This window comes from Excalfactoria chinensis, chromosome 14 (assembly GCF_039878825.1).
Source record: "Excalfactoria chinensis isolate bCotChi1 chromosome 14, bCotChi1.hap2, whole genome shotgun sequence".
NCBI classification, from domain to species: domain Eukaryota; kingdom Metazoa; phylum Chordata; class Aves; order Galliformes; family Phasianidae; genus Excalfactoria; species Excalfactoria chinensis.
Window position 1 is genome coordinate 1,523,686 of NC_092838.1, and position 21,520 is coordinate 1,545,205.

Consider the following 21,520-nt stretch of genomic DNA (forward strand, 5'->3'; position numbering starts at 1 on the left):
TGACCCACATGCCTGCCACGTGCTGGAGGGAGGTCTGCAGCTGCAAAGCGGAGTCTGATGAGAAGGATGGAGCCCCACAGAGCCCTATAGAGCCCCATAGGGCCCCACAGAGCCTCAGGGAGCTGACACCTTTCCAGCAGAACACTGCAGGATGTGCCATGTGCTCAGCCAAATGCGAAGGGGCTGCAAATGGCTTCACCCTCAGAGCTCCCTGTCCTCTGCTGTTGCTGCCCCCCTTTGTCCCCCGCTGCCCCCAGGGCAGGTGATGTGTCCACCCCATCCAGGTTCCCTCCAGCTCGGCTCCTTGCACCTGACCTAGAAACAGCCCATAGCTATAAATAGGGACAGCTGGAGAGATCAGAGACGCAGCTTCAAACACTGCAGCTGGGGGGTGGTGGCACAGGGAGGGGACAGAGGGGACAGCCCCACTGCGGATGGGTGCGAAGGGGGGGGGGGGCGATGCTGGACCCATTCCATCCCCAACGATGGGCGCGGCGTGAGGAAGGTCACGGTGCCTTTCATCCTCGGGTCAACCCCCGGCCCTTATCCCCGGGGGTGGGACCAAGGATGGGGACGGGACAGCGCTGGAGGGGAGCGGGACACGCGGGGGGGGCGCGGCCGGGACTCATTTCCCCCACGCGTGTCCCTCTCCCCGCGTGGATGGCGAAGGCGGCGCTATGGGCGGAGCGGCTCTGCCCTACCGGGGGGCTACGGGGGGGGGAACAGCCGCCACCGCCGCCGCCGCTCCTCTCTCCGGTTCCGTTCCTCCCGGGAGCGGCGGGATGAACCCGGCGGAGCGGCCCCGCGCTGGGGGCTGACGGCCGCCATCCGCCACCGAGCCCGGCTCCGTGCTGCCCCCGGTAAGGCGGGGTGGGGGGGAGAAGGGAGGAGCGGTGCTCGCCTTTGTGCGGGCGGCGGAGCGGCCCTTTTGTCTGCACGGCGGGGCGGTGGGGAGCGGGTGGCGGCGGGGAAAGCGCCATTTCGAAAGAATCCTGATAAAAATCATCATCGGCACCATTAAATCAACCGAGCGCGGGGGGCGAAGAGCCACGCGCGACCCCTGGCAGCGAGGGGATGGGGGGGGGAGGGCGATGTGGGGACACAGCCCCGCAGAACCACCCCCTTTGCTGCCGCCGCGCTCGGGGTCCCGCAGCCCGCGCCCCGCAGAGCGGACCCCGCCCGGTGCCGCCGCCACCTGCACCGCATCCCCTCCCGGCGCTGCCCTGCGGCTGCGGGGCCGAACTCGGGGCCGGGCTTGGGAGCAGCGTGGGTAACGGAGTTCGTGGAGGAGCGAGGCCGGAGCCGGCGCTGGGGAAGGGCGGTGGGGCGAGGGGTGATGAGTTCCGCCCGGTGGCACGCGGGGACGCGCCGAGGACACGAGGGAGAACGGGGTTATTGGAAATACGGAGCGATGCGGTGCTGCAGGGCGGTTGGATATGGGGAGAGGATGCGATGGGGGGCACTGGGAGCCGCCGAGAGCCCGGTGTCCTCATCCGTCCCACAGCTGTCCGCTCGCTCAGCCAGTGCCCGGTGGGCACCGTGCCGCTGTGCGGGGCTGGGGGCTCTGGGGACTCTTGGGCACAGTGTGTGGGGAGGCACAGCCTTGATGCCATGAGCCAGCAGCACGCCGCTGCCCTGCACTCGTCCCAGCCCTGCAGCCCAGGTGAGTCCCCTTCTCTGGGCTCTGCATGGAGCACCCACTCGGTGGGGCTGATGCGGGGCACCACGAGCCCCAGAGCTGCTTTTGCAGCAAGGTGACGGCCCCACTGCCCTCCTGGGGTGTAGGAATGGGGACACGGTGGGGCCATGGGGGTGCTGCTGGCGGCGTTTTCTTTGCAGATCCACAACGTGAGGCACTGCTGGCACCAGTGGGAGAGTTTAGGGAGGGCGATGCCGACAGGCTGATGAAACCAATCAAATGGTGAAGGAATCACAAAGCCTGGTGCCAGTGGTGGGGCTGGGAGAAGGCGGGAGGAGCCAGAGGTTGGAGGAGAACAGGTCCTACCGAAACCATCCCTTTTAATGGGAAAAAGCTGACAGGGCTGAGAGCTCAGAGAAAAGGGCAGGGAACACAGGCTGAGAGCCTCAGAGGAACAGCAGGGAGTCAGCGGGGTGGGAGGAACACATCATGGGATGGGACAGGGCAGGAGATGGCTGCTGCTGCAGGGGATGCTGCTGCTGGGACGGCTGTGCTGGGACAAAGGCCTCTCCCAAGGGTCAGCATCCCATATGCTCCAGCTCCATCAGCATGGTCAGAGCTCATCCTGGCTTCAGGGCTGCTGCTGGGCATGGAGCTGGAATGGGAAGCTCCAGATCCCTGGGAACACAGTGACATTGCTCAGGGAAGTGTCACACAGCAGGAAGTCACCGTGGCTTCGTGGAGATCTGGGCAATGCGGTGTGAGCCCGAAGGCTGCAGGCTACTGCTGTGTGGGGTTGGGAACCCTGCTATGGAGAACAAGGGGATGAGGCAGCATGGCCCACCCACCATCCCTGGAGTAGCTATGGGCAGTTCCTCCTGTCTTGTGGGATGCGGGGCAGCTCCCAGTGTGCCATCTCCCCACACGTTTGCTGCTGTAGCAATGCTTAGGCCAGTGTTCCCATGTCACCTGGCTGTCCCCAGCTGCTGCCCTTGGCCGACATGTGGTCCAGGTGAAGGACACAGCTGTGTGGCACAGGGTCTGCAAGCCCTGCATGACAGCACTGGGAAAATGAGGGACTGGAGCGAGGACATCAGATCAGCCCTGTTCTTTTTCCCTGCTCTGGCCACCTTCTGGCTTTGCCCAGTGTCTCTCACCCTGCAGCACCACTGACCCCAGCACGGGCACCCTGAGCATCTCCATGCCGCCATTGGCCTCATTAGGCGAAGGTGCCCTTGTGATGTCCCTGGACTCCAGCAATGCCCCGGTGCCCCAGGGAAAGCAGCTAATAACACAGCTCTGCTGCGCTGCTCCCCACGGCATCGAGGAGCTGCGAGGCGCTGAGATGTTCCCATAATGGGGTCACACGAGAGCGGAGCCGGGAGGTGGCAGAGCTGCCAATGGAGCGGTGCACGCAGAGCCTGCGGCCCGGCCTCGGCTGCATCCAGCCATGGTGTGAGCATTGCTGGGGCAGTGCAGGATGTGGGGACATCACCAGGTGGGACGGTGGCAGCGGGGCTGCGCCAGGCACAGGTGAGATCTGCTGTCCCCTTTGCTTCTGCGTCAGCACAGAGCTCCGGTTTTCTCATCTCGCCCTTGATGCTGCTGCAGGGCTGTGGGCTGAGGATCCAGCTGCACGGTGGGAATTGTCCCTGATCCCCCCCCAGCTGTGTCCTGTGGAGCGACATCTCCGGCAAAGTCACAGTGTGGAGTGCTGGGCTGGCTGCCAGCTCTTCCGCAGCATCCTTCCCCGCAGGCCGGGCTCCAGGATGTGCCGCACCAGACACAGGCTCCACGTGGGATGCAGGGTGGCTGGAGGGGACCCCGTCCTACCCCTCTGCTGGGAGCTCCCTGTGTCACCACGCCTGGCTGGGCAGCAGGAGCTGATCCTGACACTCAGTGTTGGAAGGGCGCCGTTCGGTGCTCGGTGCAGAGGCAGAACCGGGACGCCCAGGGCTGGTCCTGGCCCCGCACATTGTGTGGCTGCAGGAAGTCGCTTCCTTGCTTTGTGCCTCAGTTTCCTCCATCAGGGCGACTCCCGCTTGCTGCTGCGTGTTTTTCATTCCTCACTCTGTGTCCTGCAGAGCCCCCGGCCCTGCCAGGCATGCTCCTTCCCTTCCCAAAGCCCCACCACCATACTCTGCTCCTCCTCTTAAAGGTTCTCCTATCCCAGTGTAGCCGGGGGGTTATTTTCTCCTTCCCATCTCAATTCCCAAGCAGCCAGCGCTCCCCTGCAGCCTCCTCTCGCAGCCCTGTTCCTCTCAATGAGCTCCTCTTGAGCTCCTGGTTGTTGGCAGAGCTGATGTACCCAGCGGCTGAGCGGCACCGGGTGGCACCGGGGATGGTGGGGACCGGAGAGCTCTGGGGAGCACAGAGACAGCTGCCGGCGGGAGATGAGCGCCTGCCTATAAATACATGCCACGGAGCGAGGAAGCGGTGGGTGGATTATCCTCCTCACTCAATGAGATAAATGGTTCTCGAGCTTAAACACAGAGCAATTTTAGTCTGAATAGTAGGAGAAACGGTTCAGGACACGCAGATGACAGCGTGAGCCGCCCGCAGCGCATGGTGGGGAATGGTGGCACCGGCGGTGGCTTTGCTGTCCTTTTGGCATTGGTTTTGTGTCACAACAGTGCTCACCTCAGAGCTGTGCTGCTTCCCCACCAGCACCCAGAACATGGCCAGGACTCGGTCCCACCGCCCCCATCTCTGTGCAGAGCCGGATGGAAGCGCATCCTCATCCCTGTCCCCGCTGCTGCCCTGGTTGTTTGCATAGAAACCAACATGTTTTCAAAGCATTTCCATTCCTAATGAACGCTTCTGCCTTTCCTTTTTTATTCCTTGTGCCTGGGCGTGTTGGTGCTCCGGCCAACGTCACTGTTGGGTGTTCCCAGAAATGGTGTTGGCTCCACATTCCTGACTGCCATTTGGGGAGGACTGTGGCCAAACTGGGAGCAACGCGGGCAGCTCCCACATCCCTGGGGACACCCCGTCCTGGGGTCATGCCTGTTCTTGAGGACACCCCATCCTTGGGGTCACCCATCCCCGGGGATACCCCTGTTCCCAGACACCCATTTCCAGTGCCTTTCTGCTGCAGGTGTTTCGGCAGCACGAACCCTGAGGCATCCAGGCCCCAACACTGGGCTCAAGGCAGCAGTCCATGGCACGGTGAGCCACTGTGCAGCACACACTCTTCCATCTCCCATCCATCCCACATTTTGTCCTCTTGTTTTGTTTGTTTTTTTTTTACTTAAAGAAGTTTGGCTTGAATGATTGCCTTTCAACACAGGTTAATTAACAGACATCAACAAGCAGGGTTGTAAATTCAAGTGCAGACACAGTTCTTCTTGCAGGATGTTGTGAGCTGTTTTCAGTCCCGCATCCATTTTGCTCCTGCATTAACCCACCTCCACCTCCAGGATCCAGACACCGAAATGGTGCTCCTCTTCCACAAGGCCAACAAAGCTCTATGGAGATGAGCCGCTTTGGAAGATCGTATGAGTCAAGCCGTTACATTTTTGGAACATCATGATGTTTAAATTCCTTTTCTATTTTTTGCCCAACTTCCCAAGAAAGTAAAAAAAATAAGTAAAGAACTGGGATGAGAGGCAGCAGAGTTGAGAGAAACAAGGGTGAGGATGGGGCTCAGCTTGGATGGGTTAGCTGGTCACTGTGCATTGGGGGTAGGGCAGCGCCTGTGCAGGAGGGTCTCTGCTCTGCTCTCCTCTGGGATTGCCCCTCGATGCCCTTTATCCACATCCTCTTTGTTGGCTCTGTTCTCTCCGTGCAGCCCTATGGGGCCCTGTGTGGTGCTCAGCCCCTCTCCTGGGACCTGGGCACAACGTTTGACCCGGGGACGCTGGGGCATATTTTGAGTAGTTTGTTGTGGTTTTATTTTCCCACATTAAAAATCTAAATATACACCAGCACCCGCCTGCCTGCTGTCCCTTGAGTTTTGTCAGCCTGCTGCAAAACAAAACACAGCCTCTCCATCCCCTTCCTGCAGCCACCCCTGCGGTGCCCGATGCTCCGAGTCGGCGGTGGGTTGGTTTGGCTGCGTTCCCATGGTGTTGGTCAGGATGTGGCTCTGGATTTGTGCTTTTGGGGTTCAGAGGGTGGTTTGGCTGCAGAGCAATGTGGAGTGGGAGATCAGCTGAGCTTGGTGGGGTCCTGGAGCTGGGGTTGGAGCTCAGGGGTGATGGAGAGAAAAGAGTGGCAATGCTGAGAGCTGGGAGCGCTGGGTGGAAGCTGACACACCTCTGCCTTGCAGCACAGCCATGAGTGCCGGATCGATCGAGCAGGAGCCGTCGCGCAAGCTGGCGTGCTGCGGGGTGCCGCTCATCACCGAAGACATGCAGTCATTGGCCATCCGCACCCTCTCGGGCACCGACATCAACAAACACTACGACCTCATTCGTGAGCTCGGCAAGGGCACTTATGGCAAGGTGGACCTGGTGTCCCACAAAAGCACAGGTGAGGGGAGCGGGGGGCAGATGCTGCACCTGGGTGTGCATCGCCATCGGCCGTGCCATGAGCTCAGCCAGCCCTCTGCCCACTGCAGGCACCAAGATGGCCCTGAAGTTTGTCAACAAGAGCAAGACGAAGCTGAAGAACTTCCTGCGGGAGTTCAGCATCACCAACACTCTCTCCTCCAGCCCCTTCATCATCAAGGTCTTTGATGTGGTCTTCGAGACAGAGGACTGCTACGTCTTTGCTCAGGAGTACGCCCCAGGAGGGGACCTCTTCGACATCATCCCCCCGCAGGTGAGAGCTGTGCTGGGTGCTGGGGTGGGGACACGATGGCTTGGTGTCCCCGAACAAAGCCACTGTGATCAGGCTTGCACATTGCTGGTGGCACAAGAAGGGGCCCTGGTGTTTGCACAGCCACACATGAAGGGATCACACATCTGTGCGTGGGCAGGATGCCGACACATAGATAGTGCAGTACTTGAAAGCAGGCTTGGGACCCATAGGTGGTCCGGGACCCATAACCTTTCCCATTGGTTGCATGACACCCATCACTCGTCCCACCTGAAGACAGAGGGTGATCTTACAAAGGTCCTTAGTATTGTGAGACCCATAACTGATGGCTTGGCCATCCCCTGGATGGCATGCAGCCTGTCTTCTGGGTGTTCTGGGACCCATAAGTGATAGCCTGAGACCCATCAAGCAGCCATAGTGTGGTCCAAGACACATACCTTGTTGCCTGGGACCCATAACCCTTCCCGTGGGTGGTCTGAGATGTGCCACACGTCCTCTAAGTGATCTGGATCCCATAAATGGTGGCCTGGGACACATCATGTGCTTCGAGAAGGCATGGGACCCATTAGCTGGCCCCAGTGGCTTAGTCCTATCACTGTGTATCTTTTCTTCCCCTTAAGTAATAGGGACAGGAAGAAGGAGGCAGGACGGTGAGTGGGAAAGGTGCAAAGAGAGATGGGGGGGACACGGGTGGGCTGTGCAGGGGCGGCATGGAGTGACGGTGTCCCGTGGCTGCAGGTGGGGCTCCCCGAGGACATGGTGAAGCGCTGCGTGCAGCAGCTGGGCCTGGCGCTGGACTACATGCACAGCAAGAGCCTGGTGCACCGGGACATCAAACCAGAGAACGTGCTGCTCTTCGACCGCGACTGCCGCCGCGTCAAACTGGCCGACTTCGGCATGACCCGCAAGGTGGGCTGCCGGGTGAAGCGCATCAGCGGCACCATCCCCTACACGGCGCCCGAGGTGTGCCAGGCCGGCCGCGCCGAGGGCTTCGCCGTGGACACCAGCATCGACGTCTGGGCCTTCGGGGTGCTCATCTTCTGCGTCCTCACCGGGAACTTCCCCTGGGAGGCGGCGGCCGCCTCCGACACCTTCTTTGAGGAGTTCGTGCGGTGGCAGAAGGGCCGCCTGGCGGGGCTGCCCTCGCAGTGGCGGCGCTTCACGGACAGCGCGCTGCGCATGTTCCAGCGCCTGCTGGCCCTCGACCCCGAGAAGCGCTGCCCCGTCAAGGAGGTCTTCTACTTCATCAAGTACGACCTGATGGCCGAGGTGCGCCGCCGGCCCTCCTACCGCTCCCGCAAGCACGCTGGGGACAAGCTGCCCGCAGGGCCGCACCGCCACGAGCCCACCGCCTCCTGCACGCCCACCCCGCTCAAGAGGACCATCCTGACCGACGGCCCCGGCACGCGGCTCAACGGCCCCGAGCCCAACGCGGCCTCGTCTGGCCCGGCCGGCAGGACAGACGGACGGCAGGACAAGGGCAAGGGGCAGATGGTGCTGGCCACAGCGATAGAGATCTGTGTCTGAAGGCGCGGGGCGGTGCGTGGCCCCGCTCCCGGCAGCACCGTCCCGTCCCTTGGCAGGGAATGTGGGTGGCTGCAGGGCCGGGGGCTGCGCCTTTGTACGCAGAAACAAGAAGAGGACAGAACTGGTTGCGCTCAGTAGCACCGAGGATCCCGGTGCCACCATTTGCCCAGGGGGCAGGAGCCGGGGGGTGCCGGTGCCACTGTCCCCATCCTGGTGGCCTCGCTGTCCCTCCACGACCCCCCTGTAGTGCTGTGGGGAGAGGTCCTCCATGACAACGCAACAGGGCTGTGTGGGGGCCCTGGGAAGGCCGATGACCCCATGCTTGGAGGAGGCCTTCGGGGTGGCCCCTGACCCACTCTGGGCACCAGGAGGGGACGAGGGGGCCAGGATGGAGGGGAACCCCCTGGCCGCTCCCTGCCATGATGTAGCAAGTGTCACTGTGTGTCACCCCATCCTCCCTGCCCGGAGCGATGGCCGCAGCGATGCTCTCCGACAGGGGGGGACAGCAAGCCGGGAGCCACGGGGTCACCCTGAGACCCCCCAGGCCGCCGTCCCCTCCGGTCCCCAACTACCGCACAAAGGGCTATCACGCTCCTGAAGCAGCAGCAGTTTACACAGCAGCCGCCAGGCAGGTGGGGTCCCGCCGCCCCCGTGCCCCCACCACCGGCGCCGCTGCCCTGTCCCCTTGTCCCCTTGTCCCCTTGTCCCCATGTCCCTGTGTCCCCGTGTCCTCCCCCCTGCCCGCAGGGCCCAGGTCTGGTGGTAGAAGTAGCACTGCACAGATGTAGAGATGTTAGGTGCGGTTCGTCCTCCTTTTTGCCTTAGGTCCCTCCACGTCCCCGATCTTTCGTGCAATAATGTAGATAAGGAACCCCGGTGCCGATGGCCACGGTGCCGCTCGGTTTCGGGTTTTTATTTCGGGTTCCCCCGGCCGCCGGGTGCCGGATCTTCTTCCTGTAGGAGAGGCTGTAGTGTCACAGACGTTACCTCAGTTTGTCACTGTCAAAAAGACAAAAAAAAAACCAACCCAACAACAACAAAAAGCAACTGAATACATTAAAAACAAACCAAACCAAAAGACACCAATGTAGTGTTCGGAAAGCCCGAAGCACACTGAGAGGTGGAGGAGGCTTCTGCTGTGGGGGGAAGTGAAGGGGGTGGGCAGTGTTAAGGGGGGGGTTGTGGGGATGATGCCCTCATGGCACCGCCTCACCGCAGAGCGGATTCCAGCCACGTCGACGGGCTAATTTCAATTTCCTGCTAATTATGCAAATGAATGGGGATTTAATTAAGGGCAGATTTCATTAAAGTCTTCTAGGGGAAATGAGAACAGGGTGGGGGGGAGGAGGAGAAGGAGGAGGAGGGATGAAGGCAGCACGCAGCCAGGAGGTGAATGTCTGCAGGGGCCGTTGGGGGGGTTGGGGCACATGGACACACTGATGCCACCGTTCCTACAATGGGAGTGGGCACGAGCCCTGCACATCCACCACCTGCTCCCACCCCTCACACTGGGACCCAGACCTCCCTGGGGCTGTGCTGTGTGCCCTGACACCGCTGCATCCCCCAAAGCACAGTGTCCCAAAGTGTGGTGTCCCCAAAGTGCAGCACATCCACCAACCATCTCCCAGCCGTGTCTGAGCTGCTCGTTCAGAGCGCAGCCAACCAGTGCCATGGGCATGAAAACCCATCAGAAGGTGGGGATAAATCCAGCACCCACATAGGATGTTTCAGCTGGTGGCAGGCTGAACTTCCCATCCCATCCCATCCCATTTTATCCCATCCCATCCCATCCCATTTTATCCCATCCCATCCCATCTCATCCCATCCCATTTTATCCCATCCCATCCCATCCCATCCCATTTTATCCCATCCCATCCCATCCCATCCCATTTTATCCCATCCCATCCCATCCCATCCACCCCCCCCCATCTCCATGCCCAGTGGAAGCAGCCCTGTGAACATCCCCAGGCTGTGCCAGGATCTGCTGGTGTTCCCTTTGGGCTCAGGAGGATTTGGGTGCAGGATGGAGGCACACAGGAGGCTGCTGCCACCCCCAACCTGGCTGCAATTATATGAGTTTATCAATTTTTCCTCTCAAAAGTAGAAAATGGGGATTTTTTTTTCCATTAACATCCTTTGGCTGAAACAAATTGGAGCTTTATCAATGAGCTTTTTGGGGGGTTCACCAGTTTTGGGGTGCATTGAGGCCCAGGGCAGGTATGAGGGGATGAAGGAACATCCCCAGCACAGCCCCCCTCGCCCCCCCCTGCAGCCTGAACATCTCAATTGTGGGCTCCAGCTCCATCGGCCTCCCATGTTGCCATGGCAACTGCTGCATCCCAGCCTTGGCGAAGCTGGGAGATGTCAGCACGGATGGGAGATGCTGCAGGATGGGATGGGAGATGCAATGGGAAGGGATGGGAGGTTTTACAGGGATGGGATGGGAGACAAGGGAGATGCTATGGGGATGGGATGGGAGATGCTATGGACACACTGTAAGATGTTACGGGGGATGGAGGTGCTGTGGGGATGGGATGGGAGGTGCCGGCTGCCTGCAGCACTTCCCAGCTGTCTGGTGCTGCAGCATGGGGGGAAGCTGAGCTCCTCACTGAGCTGCTGCTCCTTCATAAAGGCCTTGTCTGAAAGATTAACAGAGGCTCTAATAAACAGTGAATGAGGTGCTGGTGGGCCCGGCTCATACCCCATCTATAACACCTCGGGGGCTTACAGACATCCAGAACACACCTACTGCATGCTTCAGGTGGATGGTAATTGTTGGCAGCCCTGGAGGGATCGCGCTGGAAAGAAACTTTGGCACAGAAGCTGCCAGGTGAGGTGGGAGGGCTGCACAGCCCCTCTGCTCAGCTTCCAAGTGCCAACCCCAGCCTGGCGTGGGTGCAGGCTTTGGGTCACCCTCCTGCCCTGCTCCTCACTGCCAAAAGGATGGAGGTCCTGCGTTTCCTGCTGCCAACCCAGTGAAGTCTCCCAGGTTCAGCAGCTCAGCCCAGAGCAGCAGCACGTGGAGCAGCACAGGATGCAGCCCCCAGCCCCATCCATGCGCCCAGCAGAGCGCTCTGCTGCTCTCAGGGTCAGGGAGCAGCGGTGCCATCGACTCCTGGCCATGCCAGCACCGGGCTCAGCGTGACCCAGTTCCGGCAGCTGAAGGAGCTCAGAGCCGATATCTCTACCAGAGCCTCAACTGCTTTAATTACCCACATCTGAGTCATCCCCAGCCCCGCTTTATCAAAGCTCGCAGCCCTGCAGACAAATCGCCCTTTGTGCTGCTCCAGTCCCTGTCCGTGGGGAATTGCCAAGTGCCAATTAACCAGCAGCTCCTGCTGCAGGCAGTGCCGTGGGGAGATAAGATGAGATGAAGAGGGGCTGCTGCCCACCCCATGGCTTCAGTCCGGGTTGGTGGGGGAGGTGGCAGCCCCGGGGATGCTGCAGGGAGCAGCAGGTCTGTGCTGTGCCACATCCCTGTGGCATCCTGCATCCTGCAGTGCCCCTGGATGGATGGATGTAGCCAGCAGGTGAAGGCAATGCCACAGCCAGCGTGTGCCTCCAGGCCACCTCTGCTGGCAGCGCAATGTGAAATCGGCAGCAAGGATGACCTAAAATAGTGCAGATGCTGCTGCAAGCAGAGCAACAGCACAGCTGTGCTGCAGGGTCAGAGCTGGGCAGGGAGCTCTGTGTGAGCACGGGGACCCTCGGAGGTCTGGGAGGGGGTGGGACACAGCCCTGATGCTGCAATGGGGCTCATGTGAACGGGGCTGGGGCAGGAACTGTTTTCTGTGGATGAATAATGTAAACATTAAAAGAACAACAAACATAATCGCAGCCCAAACCAAATCCACGCGTTCCGAGTTTCAGGTGTCACCTGCTTCCAGAGCCGCTCCATTCAGCTGAGTTGGGGCTGAGAAGGGATGTGACAGTGGAACATCTGAGCAGCACATCCCGGTTATTCGTTCATTTTGAGGCCTTCCCTGTCCTCCTTCGGGGGCTGGAATAGTCACAGTCACACACAGTGATGGCTCCAGACATCATCTAAAGCCACAGAGCAGCCCCGGTGGGATGAATGGATGGGATGGAAGGAGACAACGTGTGAGCTCTGCTTCCAGCACAGGGTGGGGAAGGGACACAGCCCTGCAGGGCCCGAAGGAGTTAACACTGAGTGCCACCTCCCGTATGTTATCTCCTCCATTGAGGCAGCTCCATGCTGGCAGCAGAACAATGCCAAATTCTGATGAGCTCCGGTTTTCCAGCTAGAGGGGAGGCACGGGAGGGTGGGCAATTCATGCTATTCTGCATAATTTTTAATCTAAATTCCATTTCTTTTCTTTTCTTTCTCTCGGAAGCAAACAATCTAAGGGGTTTTGTACTCAATTCCTTGCTTTCATGAGCTAAATGGATTGTTTGCAAGTAGGAGCCAGCTGCAAAGCTGGCAATCTCCGATCGGATCTGCCTTTCTCCCCATTCCAGCCATCCTTAATTCACTCCTCAGCTCCGAGGCGCTGTGGATGCTGGCAGCCCTGGGGCAGTTTGCAGGAAGGATGGATGAACTGCTGCTGTTTGTGGCACTGGGCAGCAGGATGGAACCCTGCAGCTCTCCAGAGAGCAGTGAGGTGCTCCGGAATGGCTGCTGAGCTCATTATGGGATGGCGGCATCTTGTAAAGTACCGGAGGATGATGTTTTCCCTGCTCTGTGCATGCAGGGCTGGTTCATCATGCCAAGACTCATTCAGATGAGGACGACCGAGGATGCTCCCGAAGCACCTGGTGCTGCCCCAGTTCTGTGCTGGTTCCTGAGGCAGTTTCACGACTGGGAAACTGAGGCACAGCTCCCGCTGTGTTTGCAGACAGGGGTTCACCTCAGCGCCCTTTTCATTCTCGTTTGTTTCACAGCCGTGTGCGGCTCGCAGGCACGACAGAAGCGCGCTGGAGTGCAGCAAGATGACCTACTTACTGAGCTGCAGGAGCAGCACAGGGCTTGGGTTACGCCGGCTCCCTGGACCCCGAGGGATGGGGACAGCTGGCACACGGTCCCTGGAGCTTCTCTGCAGGGGATACGTGGCCCCAGCAGGCAGCCGGCACAGCTGGGTGGGCACACGGCCGGCAGCAGGGCCAGGGAGCAGGGACATGTCAATGCCGGGCTGCCCAGCTTCCAGCCTCCTTAATGGCCCTGCCCGGTACGCTCAGCTCCCAAGGGATCCAACCTCCCTCCATGCAATTTACTGGGGTTCTGTCTTCAGTTCAAAGGCCACGATAGCATCAGAACACGGAGACCCCATACGCTCGAGAGTGAGACAGCAGAGAACCTTCTGCCCTGTGTTTACCTCCTGATTTCTAACCTGATCCGATGAACCCTCCACAAAAACACAGGCAGATCATGAATGCACTCCGTTAGAAATCACGCCATAGTTCAGCAGGATTTGTTCCTGGGCACTGACCCCTCACCAGGCCCATTCATCCAACGGGATGCTTCAGAATTTATTATCATGGCAAATAAGTGCCGATGCTCCTGGAGGCTGGGGGCGGCTTTGTGCCCCCCTGCACAGACACCCCCTGCAATGGCACTGGCCCACAGGCTGCCTGGGGGCTGTGAGCAGCAGCTAACAGCTCTGGGATTCAATGCGACGGGTGCTGTCAGATGTCAGGGAGTCAAAAAGACAACAGAGCAGCTCTTCAGCCTGGGGAGACAAGAAGAAGGAAGAGGAGAGCAATGAATTGTGTGCGTTGCAAAGAAACTCCCCTGCAGGTCCCTTTCCACCCAAGCTGTTCCGTGACTCCTCCTTGGGCTGTTACCTCCTCTCTTCTGCCCCTCTAATGGTGGTGGGTCCCACCTGAGCTGCACGCAGGGAGAAGCTCTGCCCAGGTACAACAGCTGCCAACACTGAAACAGCCTCCATCTGGAAACCTGAATTCTCACCCTATTTCCTGTTCCTGGACCATGTGGGCAGTCACTCTGCAGTTCCTTTCCTCTCCCATGGCGCAGCCCCACCAGTGAACACCATTCAAACCGTGGGGATTTGCAACCCGTGTTCACTTAACCCTCTGAACTTTGCCTGATATCATGGTGTTGCTCATTAGCTGTAACCTGGAGAGCCTGGCTGACATTTCATAAACCCATTAGCAAGAGATCAGAGGATCAAACACGGGGACACCTTTTGAGGTACAGCCATTCCCCAGCACACAGATCTGGCTCTGCAACCTCCCAACCCACCGTGGGCCTGGGAGCAAAAGGGCCCTTGGAAGGGAAGCACGGCTCGGCTCCCTGCTGTGCCTCCTGCAGCCCCAGAGAGAAGCACTGCAGCCTGCTCTGCCCCAGGACACGGCTCAGTGTCTGAGCTCTGCCCCGGGCTGCTCCTCCACAAGCACAAAACACAACTGACATGATCTTTTAAAATCTAACCCACCTGGACAAGCTTCATTCATCACGGGGACACAAAAGGTCCATCTATTCTACAATCATCTCTACTTGCCTGCTTCTCATTTTGGGGATAGAGGAGATGCTGTGCCATGTCCAGCTCCGACTGCTTCTGCCAGCGCACACTGGGGGTAAAGACAAAGAGAAGGCAGAGTTATTTTGCCATCTAAGCTGTTGGACCTGCTGATGACCCAGCTTTAGGCAGGGCTACGCTCAGTGCCAGCAGCTCTGGCCGTCTGCATCTGTTACTGAACTTCTTTACGCAGCTAAATCCTGGGTTTTACAAAGCTTTGTATAAATGGATTGGGATTCTTAAAATATAAGCCTCCAAACAAACAGGAACGACCCGTTGCATAATGGGGTCTGTGGGGCAGTGGGAACCCGCACACATCCACATCTGCCAGGCCTTTTTCTCCCCAAAGCCCACCAGGCACAGGGGGCTTCCTGTGCTGCCCCTCACAGCAGGGCAGGCTGCACTGCTCACACTGTGCTTTGGTCCCTCTTGAATCACACAGACTGGCCACAAGACATATTTGAGATGTCTCAAGGCAAGTTGCAAAGCTCAAAATCGCCTTCTTAGCCAACCCCGTGCACAGGCAGAGCCTTCAGCCCCTGGAAGCACTCCCAGCTCCCTGCCCCCACACCCAACCATTGCGCCTGGCAGCAGCTTTCCCTCCGGAGGTTTCCATCAGCTCCAGGATCTCACATCCCTCACGTTCCTCCTTTGATTTCTAAACCTCCTTTCCCTCTTTGTTCCCAGAGACGAGCCTCCTATAGGGATAACATCGCTCCCTGCTAACAGCAATTAACGCTTGCTAAGAACGTTTCATCAGGCAGCACAACATCCTGCTAAGTTGCTCGGCTCTAGGAGCTCCGCTCTGATCGCCTGCACTCTCATTTTCTTCCCCTGCAGCCAGGATTTGGGTGTGCTTCAGCCCAGCATCGCCGATGGAGCTCAGCACAACGTGAACCAGCTGAACTCCCGGGGACCCTACACAGCACAGGTGGGTCCCAGCAATCTTACCAGCACCTGGAAGTGCTTTACGAGAGCTCAGCTAACCACAGAGGAGTCATTTCTATTGTGGTCACCATAACACAGCACCTCTTACGAAGGCAGCTCCATGCGGTTTGCTGAGAGCGCCTTTCTCTGTGTCGCTGCTTCCAGACTGCTTGTAAATTCTTCCCCCTGCCACCCTGCAGCTAGGAAATCTGCCTTTAAAAACAAGTTATGACAGGGGAAATTCAAATGCTTTCTAACGGAGACCCGGGCAACCGAGTGCTGGCAGAACAAGAAAGGCAACTCTCGCATCTGTTTTTTCCCTGTCTGTAGATAGGATTGTGTCACTTCCTCCCCCAGGATCTGCCCTGGTCCCACTGGTCCAAGGCTGTGGTTCCCCTCCCCTCACCCTTCCCAAACACCTGATTTCATTGCCCTGCAAATTGCCCTTGGCATCCTCCTCCATCTCCCTCTGGCTCCGCTCTTTGCAGTCAGCTAAGCTCCCAGACTGCTTTTGTGCCCCCACCTGCACACGTTCCATCCCCTTCTGCGTTCTTCCTGCACTTGGGTGCAGAAATAATCCCTTCACAGACACCCAGGGAACGGGCAGAGAGCACAGTGCGGGTGCTGCTGCTGCTGAACAGCAGCACACAGTTATGAGGGTCTGTGGCAGCCTTAAGGGAACTGCTCTGCACAGTGCAGCCTCTGAGCAAAGCTCTGAACAAGGCTCAGAACAAGCAGCTGCTCCAGCCAAACCTGCGTTGTTCCTTCAGCACCCGATTCCTTCTCATCACAGCCCACCTCTGCCATCACATCCCCATGGCACAGGGCCTAAGTGATGTGGCTCGGCTGTGCACCAGTTCCCAGGGCCAGAACATCCTCTCCCACACAGCAGGTATTGGGATGGTGGAGCGCAGCAGTGAGAGAGACACGCAGTGATTTATTCAGTGCAGGAGGTCACGTGGCTCCTGCTGATGGAGCCGTAAGTGCAATTAACCTCAGATGTTATGCTGAAATGTTTATAAACCAGGCAGTGAAGATGCCTGAGCATGAAGTGTCCTTATGAGACGCTGCTTCACTCAGGTTGCAAAGTTGACTGTAAGCAGTACGATGGCTAATGGTAGAGCACGGGCACTGCTGCTGGCTGGAGCTGATCTAGCCAAGGATCTGTGCCTCTCCACCTCCCAGCCCTGAGCAGCAGCCCTGGACCCCTCCCTTCCAGCAGCACAACCCAGCACAAAAGATAAAGGCTGTTTCTGTAGAACCGGTTTCAAATGGTTGCAGGGCTGAAGGCAGAGCAGCTCCTGCCCTGCGGGATGCAGCACACGACAGCAGGCCCAGGGAAAGGCACAGGAGGCAGAAGTGGCTGGTTACAGGTTGCAACCAGACTCTGACAGCAAAATAAAGAGGTGGGGGATGCTGTGCTGGCTCCTGGCCCCGCTGACAGCCCCCTCAGCAGGGATCTCTGGGGCTCCTGACAGCTCTCTTCTTTCCTAAATCCCACCTCCTGCACATGGAGACTTTCCCTCTGGGAGGCAGTGGGTTAATTGACCTGATAATCAGCCTGTTTCACTAATCAGTCCCTGTAGAGGGGTTCTGTTTGTTTTCTCAGGCTGATAAACCCGGCGTTCCTGGTGATTTATTTACGAGGCCGGTTTCTGATGTTGCTCTCTGCTGTTTATTTTAAGCTGTTTTATTTTCTTTTTCTTCATAGCAAACACAGAAGCTGCTAAGATATTTCTCCTAGGAGTTGTATTGATTCAGCAGGTCTGTTCCCAGCGTGAGCCCTTATCTGAGAGAATCCCCTGTAGTTTGGAACCAGGCTGCCAAGCCTTAGAGATGCTCTGAGCCCTGAACAAAGCACACAACTCACTGGTCAGTATCCTGAGCACGGGGCAGGTGGACCTCAGCCTAAGGAACGCTCTGAGATGTCAGTATGTCAAAAACAGCACGGCTTAAAAGAATCGTGAAGGCTGGAAAGCTGAGACCACCCAACCCAGCCATCCCTTGTGGTCTGTGACATGTCTTCCTTCGGAGGAACACGTTGCCTTTGAGTGGCACCAAACACTGTGAGAGTTCAAACCACAAGTGAATTACGGAGCAGCCAGCTGCCCTGGTTTGGATCACACACCTTCTGGTAGGGAAAGGAGGCAGTGGTGGAAAAACAAAGTGCTGTTAAAGTGTTCTTGGTCCTCACTTACCCATCCAGCAGGGAGTCGAAGCCAATGACCGCGTTGTCTCGCTCTGCTGCTACCACCAGGCACAGACCGTCCATCAAGAGGGAGCACTGAGAGAAGGAAGAGCACAGCCTTGGTTTGCTACCGGCTTAGGAAAGGCTGTAAGCCTCACTGATGAGCTGCTGACAGCTGAGATAACTGCTGTGTGAGGGGAGGAAGGAGAGCGGCAGACTCACGCTGAAGGAGTATCACGTCTGAACTATTGGCTCACGCCTTCCTATGGCACACCACTATCAGAGTGAAAATAAGCCGGGTCTTGGTTGTGTTATTCACTCACTGATTGTGCTGGAAACAGGAACATGGATGGAACTGCAAGTGCCTGAGATACCACAGCAGGAACTCTCAGCACTTGAAGGAGCCTCATCGTCCTTCTGGCAAGGGAAAGCAAGTGCTGTAAACGTTTGCCTTTGGCTCAGCGGTGCCGGACCCTTGTGGATGCACAGCAGCTCTGCCCACAGTCATTCAGCTCTGACAGGAGGACCTGCTTGCACAGCCAGGGGAGCAGCAGCACGCTGCCCTCTCCTTCCCACACACCCATTGGCTTCGTCCTTCCTAGAGAGATGTGCACATTCTGCATGGCATCCTCAGGGGAACTGCAGGGCGGTGCTCAGACTAATTGGACGCTGGCTGTAATTGCTGTCATGTGCAGATGTACCTCAAAGGGATGCTGTCAGTTCCAAAAGTCCCAACCTGAGAAGATCTTACCTGCTTTCTTAGAGGTTGCACCCGAGACACTCAGAGATACTGACGGGCTGCAAACAGCAATGTGTTTATTTTTTCCTTGCATGCCTCTGACAGCCCTTTGTTGATTGCTGCTGCCAGTATAAGTAGCTCCCCCCCTGCTGATTGCTCTCTGCTCCTTCTGACAGTGTTTGCTTGCACGCTCCCCCTTATCGCTTTGCTCAAGCAAGGTTCCTGCAATGGTGGGTTTATCCTATACTAAGTACAAAGGGAAAAACAGCTCTGGTGTGATGCTGCATTGCTGTAAAGCAAAGTGCTGGCCGACCCCAGAAGCAGATTGTGCTCACACCCCATGAGCACTTGCTTAAACCCCATAGTGGATGCAGTGCGAGTTGTCACCATCAGCCGAATGAGAGATGAAATTCAATGTCTGCCCAGAACTCCAGGGCACCGTCCAAGAAGTGGAAGGGTTATTTAGCATTATAGAGGAGGATTAATGGAGTGTGATTACAGAAAAGGAAATAGAAACTGCATTTATCTGGGAGAACAAGACAAGATACAACAGCAGAACATACATAACAGCAGCAACTGGGCACCGTGAGGCAAATGGAAGAACATGTCTAAAGGGGGATGTTCCATTCACAGTAAGGTTCTATTTGCACATCATGATGTCAGGTTTGGGTGTCTGCAAGTTAATGGAGATACAGGAGCACAAAGCTGGCGAGGCACACGGCCCACATCACTTCCTAGTGCAAAAGAGATCAGACTGCAGCGCGGTGCTAACGCTGCTACCAAAGCTGGTCTGCTCAGAGCCAGCACCGCATCGAACAACTCCACTTCCACAGGGAAAGAAGCAAAGCACAAATCTGGACTTCATACCTTTGCTGCCACACCACGCTTGGCCCCGCTCAGTATCTTGGAGACGCAGTGAGCCTGCGGTGCATCCAGCACAGTGAGGCGAACTCCGGTCACCCTGAAACCTTTGCCAACGAGCTGATCGAGCAGTTCAACATAAGGTGGGTCGGAACCCCGGAGGATTATGGCCGGCAGGATGAGGCAAGTGGTTTGGCAGAGGTTGCTGAGCGCTGGCTGATCAGCTGGGAAAAGATCAAAACACAACAGCTGCTTTAGATCAATCCTTTGACTGCTAACCCTCCGAATAATTCCTCCCTGCCACAAACCAGCAGCTCAGAGGCACTCCGGCATTACGGTGCCATTTGGGATGCTCGCAGATGTGGCTGCTCATCCCAAACTGCTGTGTGTGTGTGTCTGGGGACCACCAGGCAGCAGCAGTGACCCCATTCCAGGAGTCAGGCAAGGACAGCTGCTGTCTCCCTACAGGAGATACCCTTCCACTTACTTTCTCCCAAGCAAAGAAATCTGTTAATCCAGCTGCTTTCATAATCCCAAATGCAATTCTCAGCAACATACGTAAGATTTAATGCAGTTCATATTTTTCCCCGGCATCAATCTGTCTGTCCGTTCGGCTTTGTGAGCCTTATTTGCCACAAGGAGACGTTTCCTTGCGTGCAAGAGCTACCTCTAGCGTCCGAGAAGGGGCCACCGAGTGAATGATGCGTCTGGCTTGTTGGCAGCGCTCACTGTATTGAGCCTGACAGCCCAGCGATCACGTGTGCTTGCTTTTCCAGGACAGCAGCTCTTTGAAATGCATTCTCTGAGACACAAACACATCAGGGCTGCGCGCTGCTTCCCTTTTCACTCGGCATCTTCAAAGCCGAGAGATTCTCACGGAGCAGGAAATTGAGGGCACATACTTGGAGGTTTGCTTTGCAGCCTGAGCCGTGCAGAACCTGCATAGTCCTCACTCTATTTCCATGCCGAGCTCTCCAGTGTTATCATTACTCTTGTTTCAGGGCTCACGCAGTGGCCAGGGAATGGCAGCAGTGTTGAGAGATGGACCTCAGCACAGCCAGCAGTTTAAAAACGGACCTTCATGCAACCAACCTCTATTAGTTGTGCAGCATGAGAAAAGGAGGAGATACAGCCTTACTCGTGTGACTTTTGTCAGGGTCACAAAGCATGTGTAGGGCACAGCCCAAAGCTGATAGGAGACAGTGGAAAGAACCCACTGGTAAAGGGAACCAAATGAGATCTCAGCCCCGTTCCCACGAGATGAACATCCTCAGTGCCCAAAGCACCCCCTCACAAACTGCTGCTTATCTACACCCCGAACAAAAGGTCCCCCCATTGCCCAGCACTGTGGTGCCTTGGTCTCTCCCAGGGCTGGCTCTGAATGGATGTGCAAACCACGGTGGCCAAGCAGGAGCTGAAACACGCTGTAAAAGCTCAGCAATGTTCACTGGTGCTTTACGTTATCTGTGCTGACAGTGCTGCTTCTGCTGCTGACGAGGTCAGCACTCCTCATCAGCCCTATGTTTAAACCCACAAAAGAAGTGGTGATAGGAAGGCCCAGCAGGCTAAGAGTGAACTGGCTGGGCTCCATCAGAGCTGTTCTTTGTAGCTCCTCACTCCCTTCTGAAAGGGCATCAATCCCAGATCTTGCTACCTCCAGATGGTTTGTCTTGCTGTCCAATTAATCAATAACAGCCTCAATCTATAACAAGAGTCACTCATTTCCTTACCGAGATCATGTGGTTGCCCAGAGCCCAGTGCATCAAGTCGCCCTCCTGCCTCACACCTTATGATTTGGCGCTGCTTGTTGATTTCCACGCTGACTGTGGGGTCACGTTCCAGGTTATAGATCTGCAGGAAGGAAGGGAGGGGGAGGCGAGTCATGTGAGCACCGTTACCTATCAGGAAGGACAGCATTTATAAGGATTGATTGAGGCAAGCTGTGAAGGTTTGGATGGTGTTGGGTACTGCTGTAATTACCAGCCTAGAAAACACCTGGTTGTCTGGAGAGAAAAGAACCTTTTTTATGCATTCTTTCTTATTGGGGCTTAACTAAGCGTGGCATCTTGCTATCCTTTAAAGCTCCTGCATCCAGACATCTTTCTAAGGTCTCCATTTCCAGCTCTTTAAGAGACTCGAGGACCCCAAGGGTACAGCATCTTTACCCAGTGCCTAAGCAGCAGGTAGCTGCTCCCTTCTGCCATGGAACAAACTGTCACATCCACATACACCAGCACAGTGCAGTCCTACGTGTGAAAAGCTGGTACCAATCAGCCTCTGGGTCAGCTATGTGGAAGCAATCATGGGTGATGCTGGTGTTGTTCCCTGTGACCTGCTTCCAAAGCGGCCTTGGCTCAGTGTAGGAATTTGGCTTCTAAAGC

The 21,520-nt window shown here is 57.1% G+C and overlaps 2 protein-coding genes across 2 annotated transcripts in view; one reads left to right on the top strand and one right to left on the bottom strand.

The window, feature by feature from the left end:
- Positions 1–486: 486 nt before the first annotated feature.
- On the top strand, positions 487–8,999 carry SBK1 (SH3 domain binding kinase 1). The gene is given in 5 exon segments (XM_072349490.1): positions 487–723; positions 726–860; positions 5,915–6,112; positions 6,201–6,403; positions 7,139–8,999. Coding segments are annotated over 5 exon segments (1,371 nt in total). The 5' UTR covers positions 487–677; the 3' UTR covers positions 7,928–8,999.
- Positions 9,000–13,136: 4,137 nt separating this feature from the next.
- The window catches only part of DNAAF8 (dynein axonemal assembly factor 8), a 58,739-nt gene continuing 50,355 nt past the window's right edge, over positions 13,137–21,520 (bottom strand). Inside the window, exons 27-31 of the mRNA XM_072349618.1 lie at positions 20,870–20,990; positions 19,146–19,363; positions 17,550–17,635; positions 14,407–14,476; positions 13,137–13,614 (exon numbers count right to left, since the gene is read on the bottom strand). Of these exons, the coding sequence (XP_072205719.1) occupies positions 13,537–13,614; positions 14,407–14,476; positions 17,550–17,635; positions 19,146–19,363; positions 20,870–20,990 (573 nt within the window). The 3' untranslated portion in view covers positions 13,137–13,536. The remainder of the gene's footprint in view (positions 13,615–14,406; positions 14,477–17,549; positions 17,636–19,145; positions 19,364–20,869; positions 20,991–21,520) is intronic.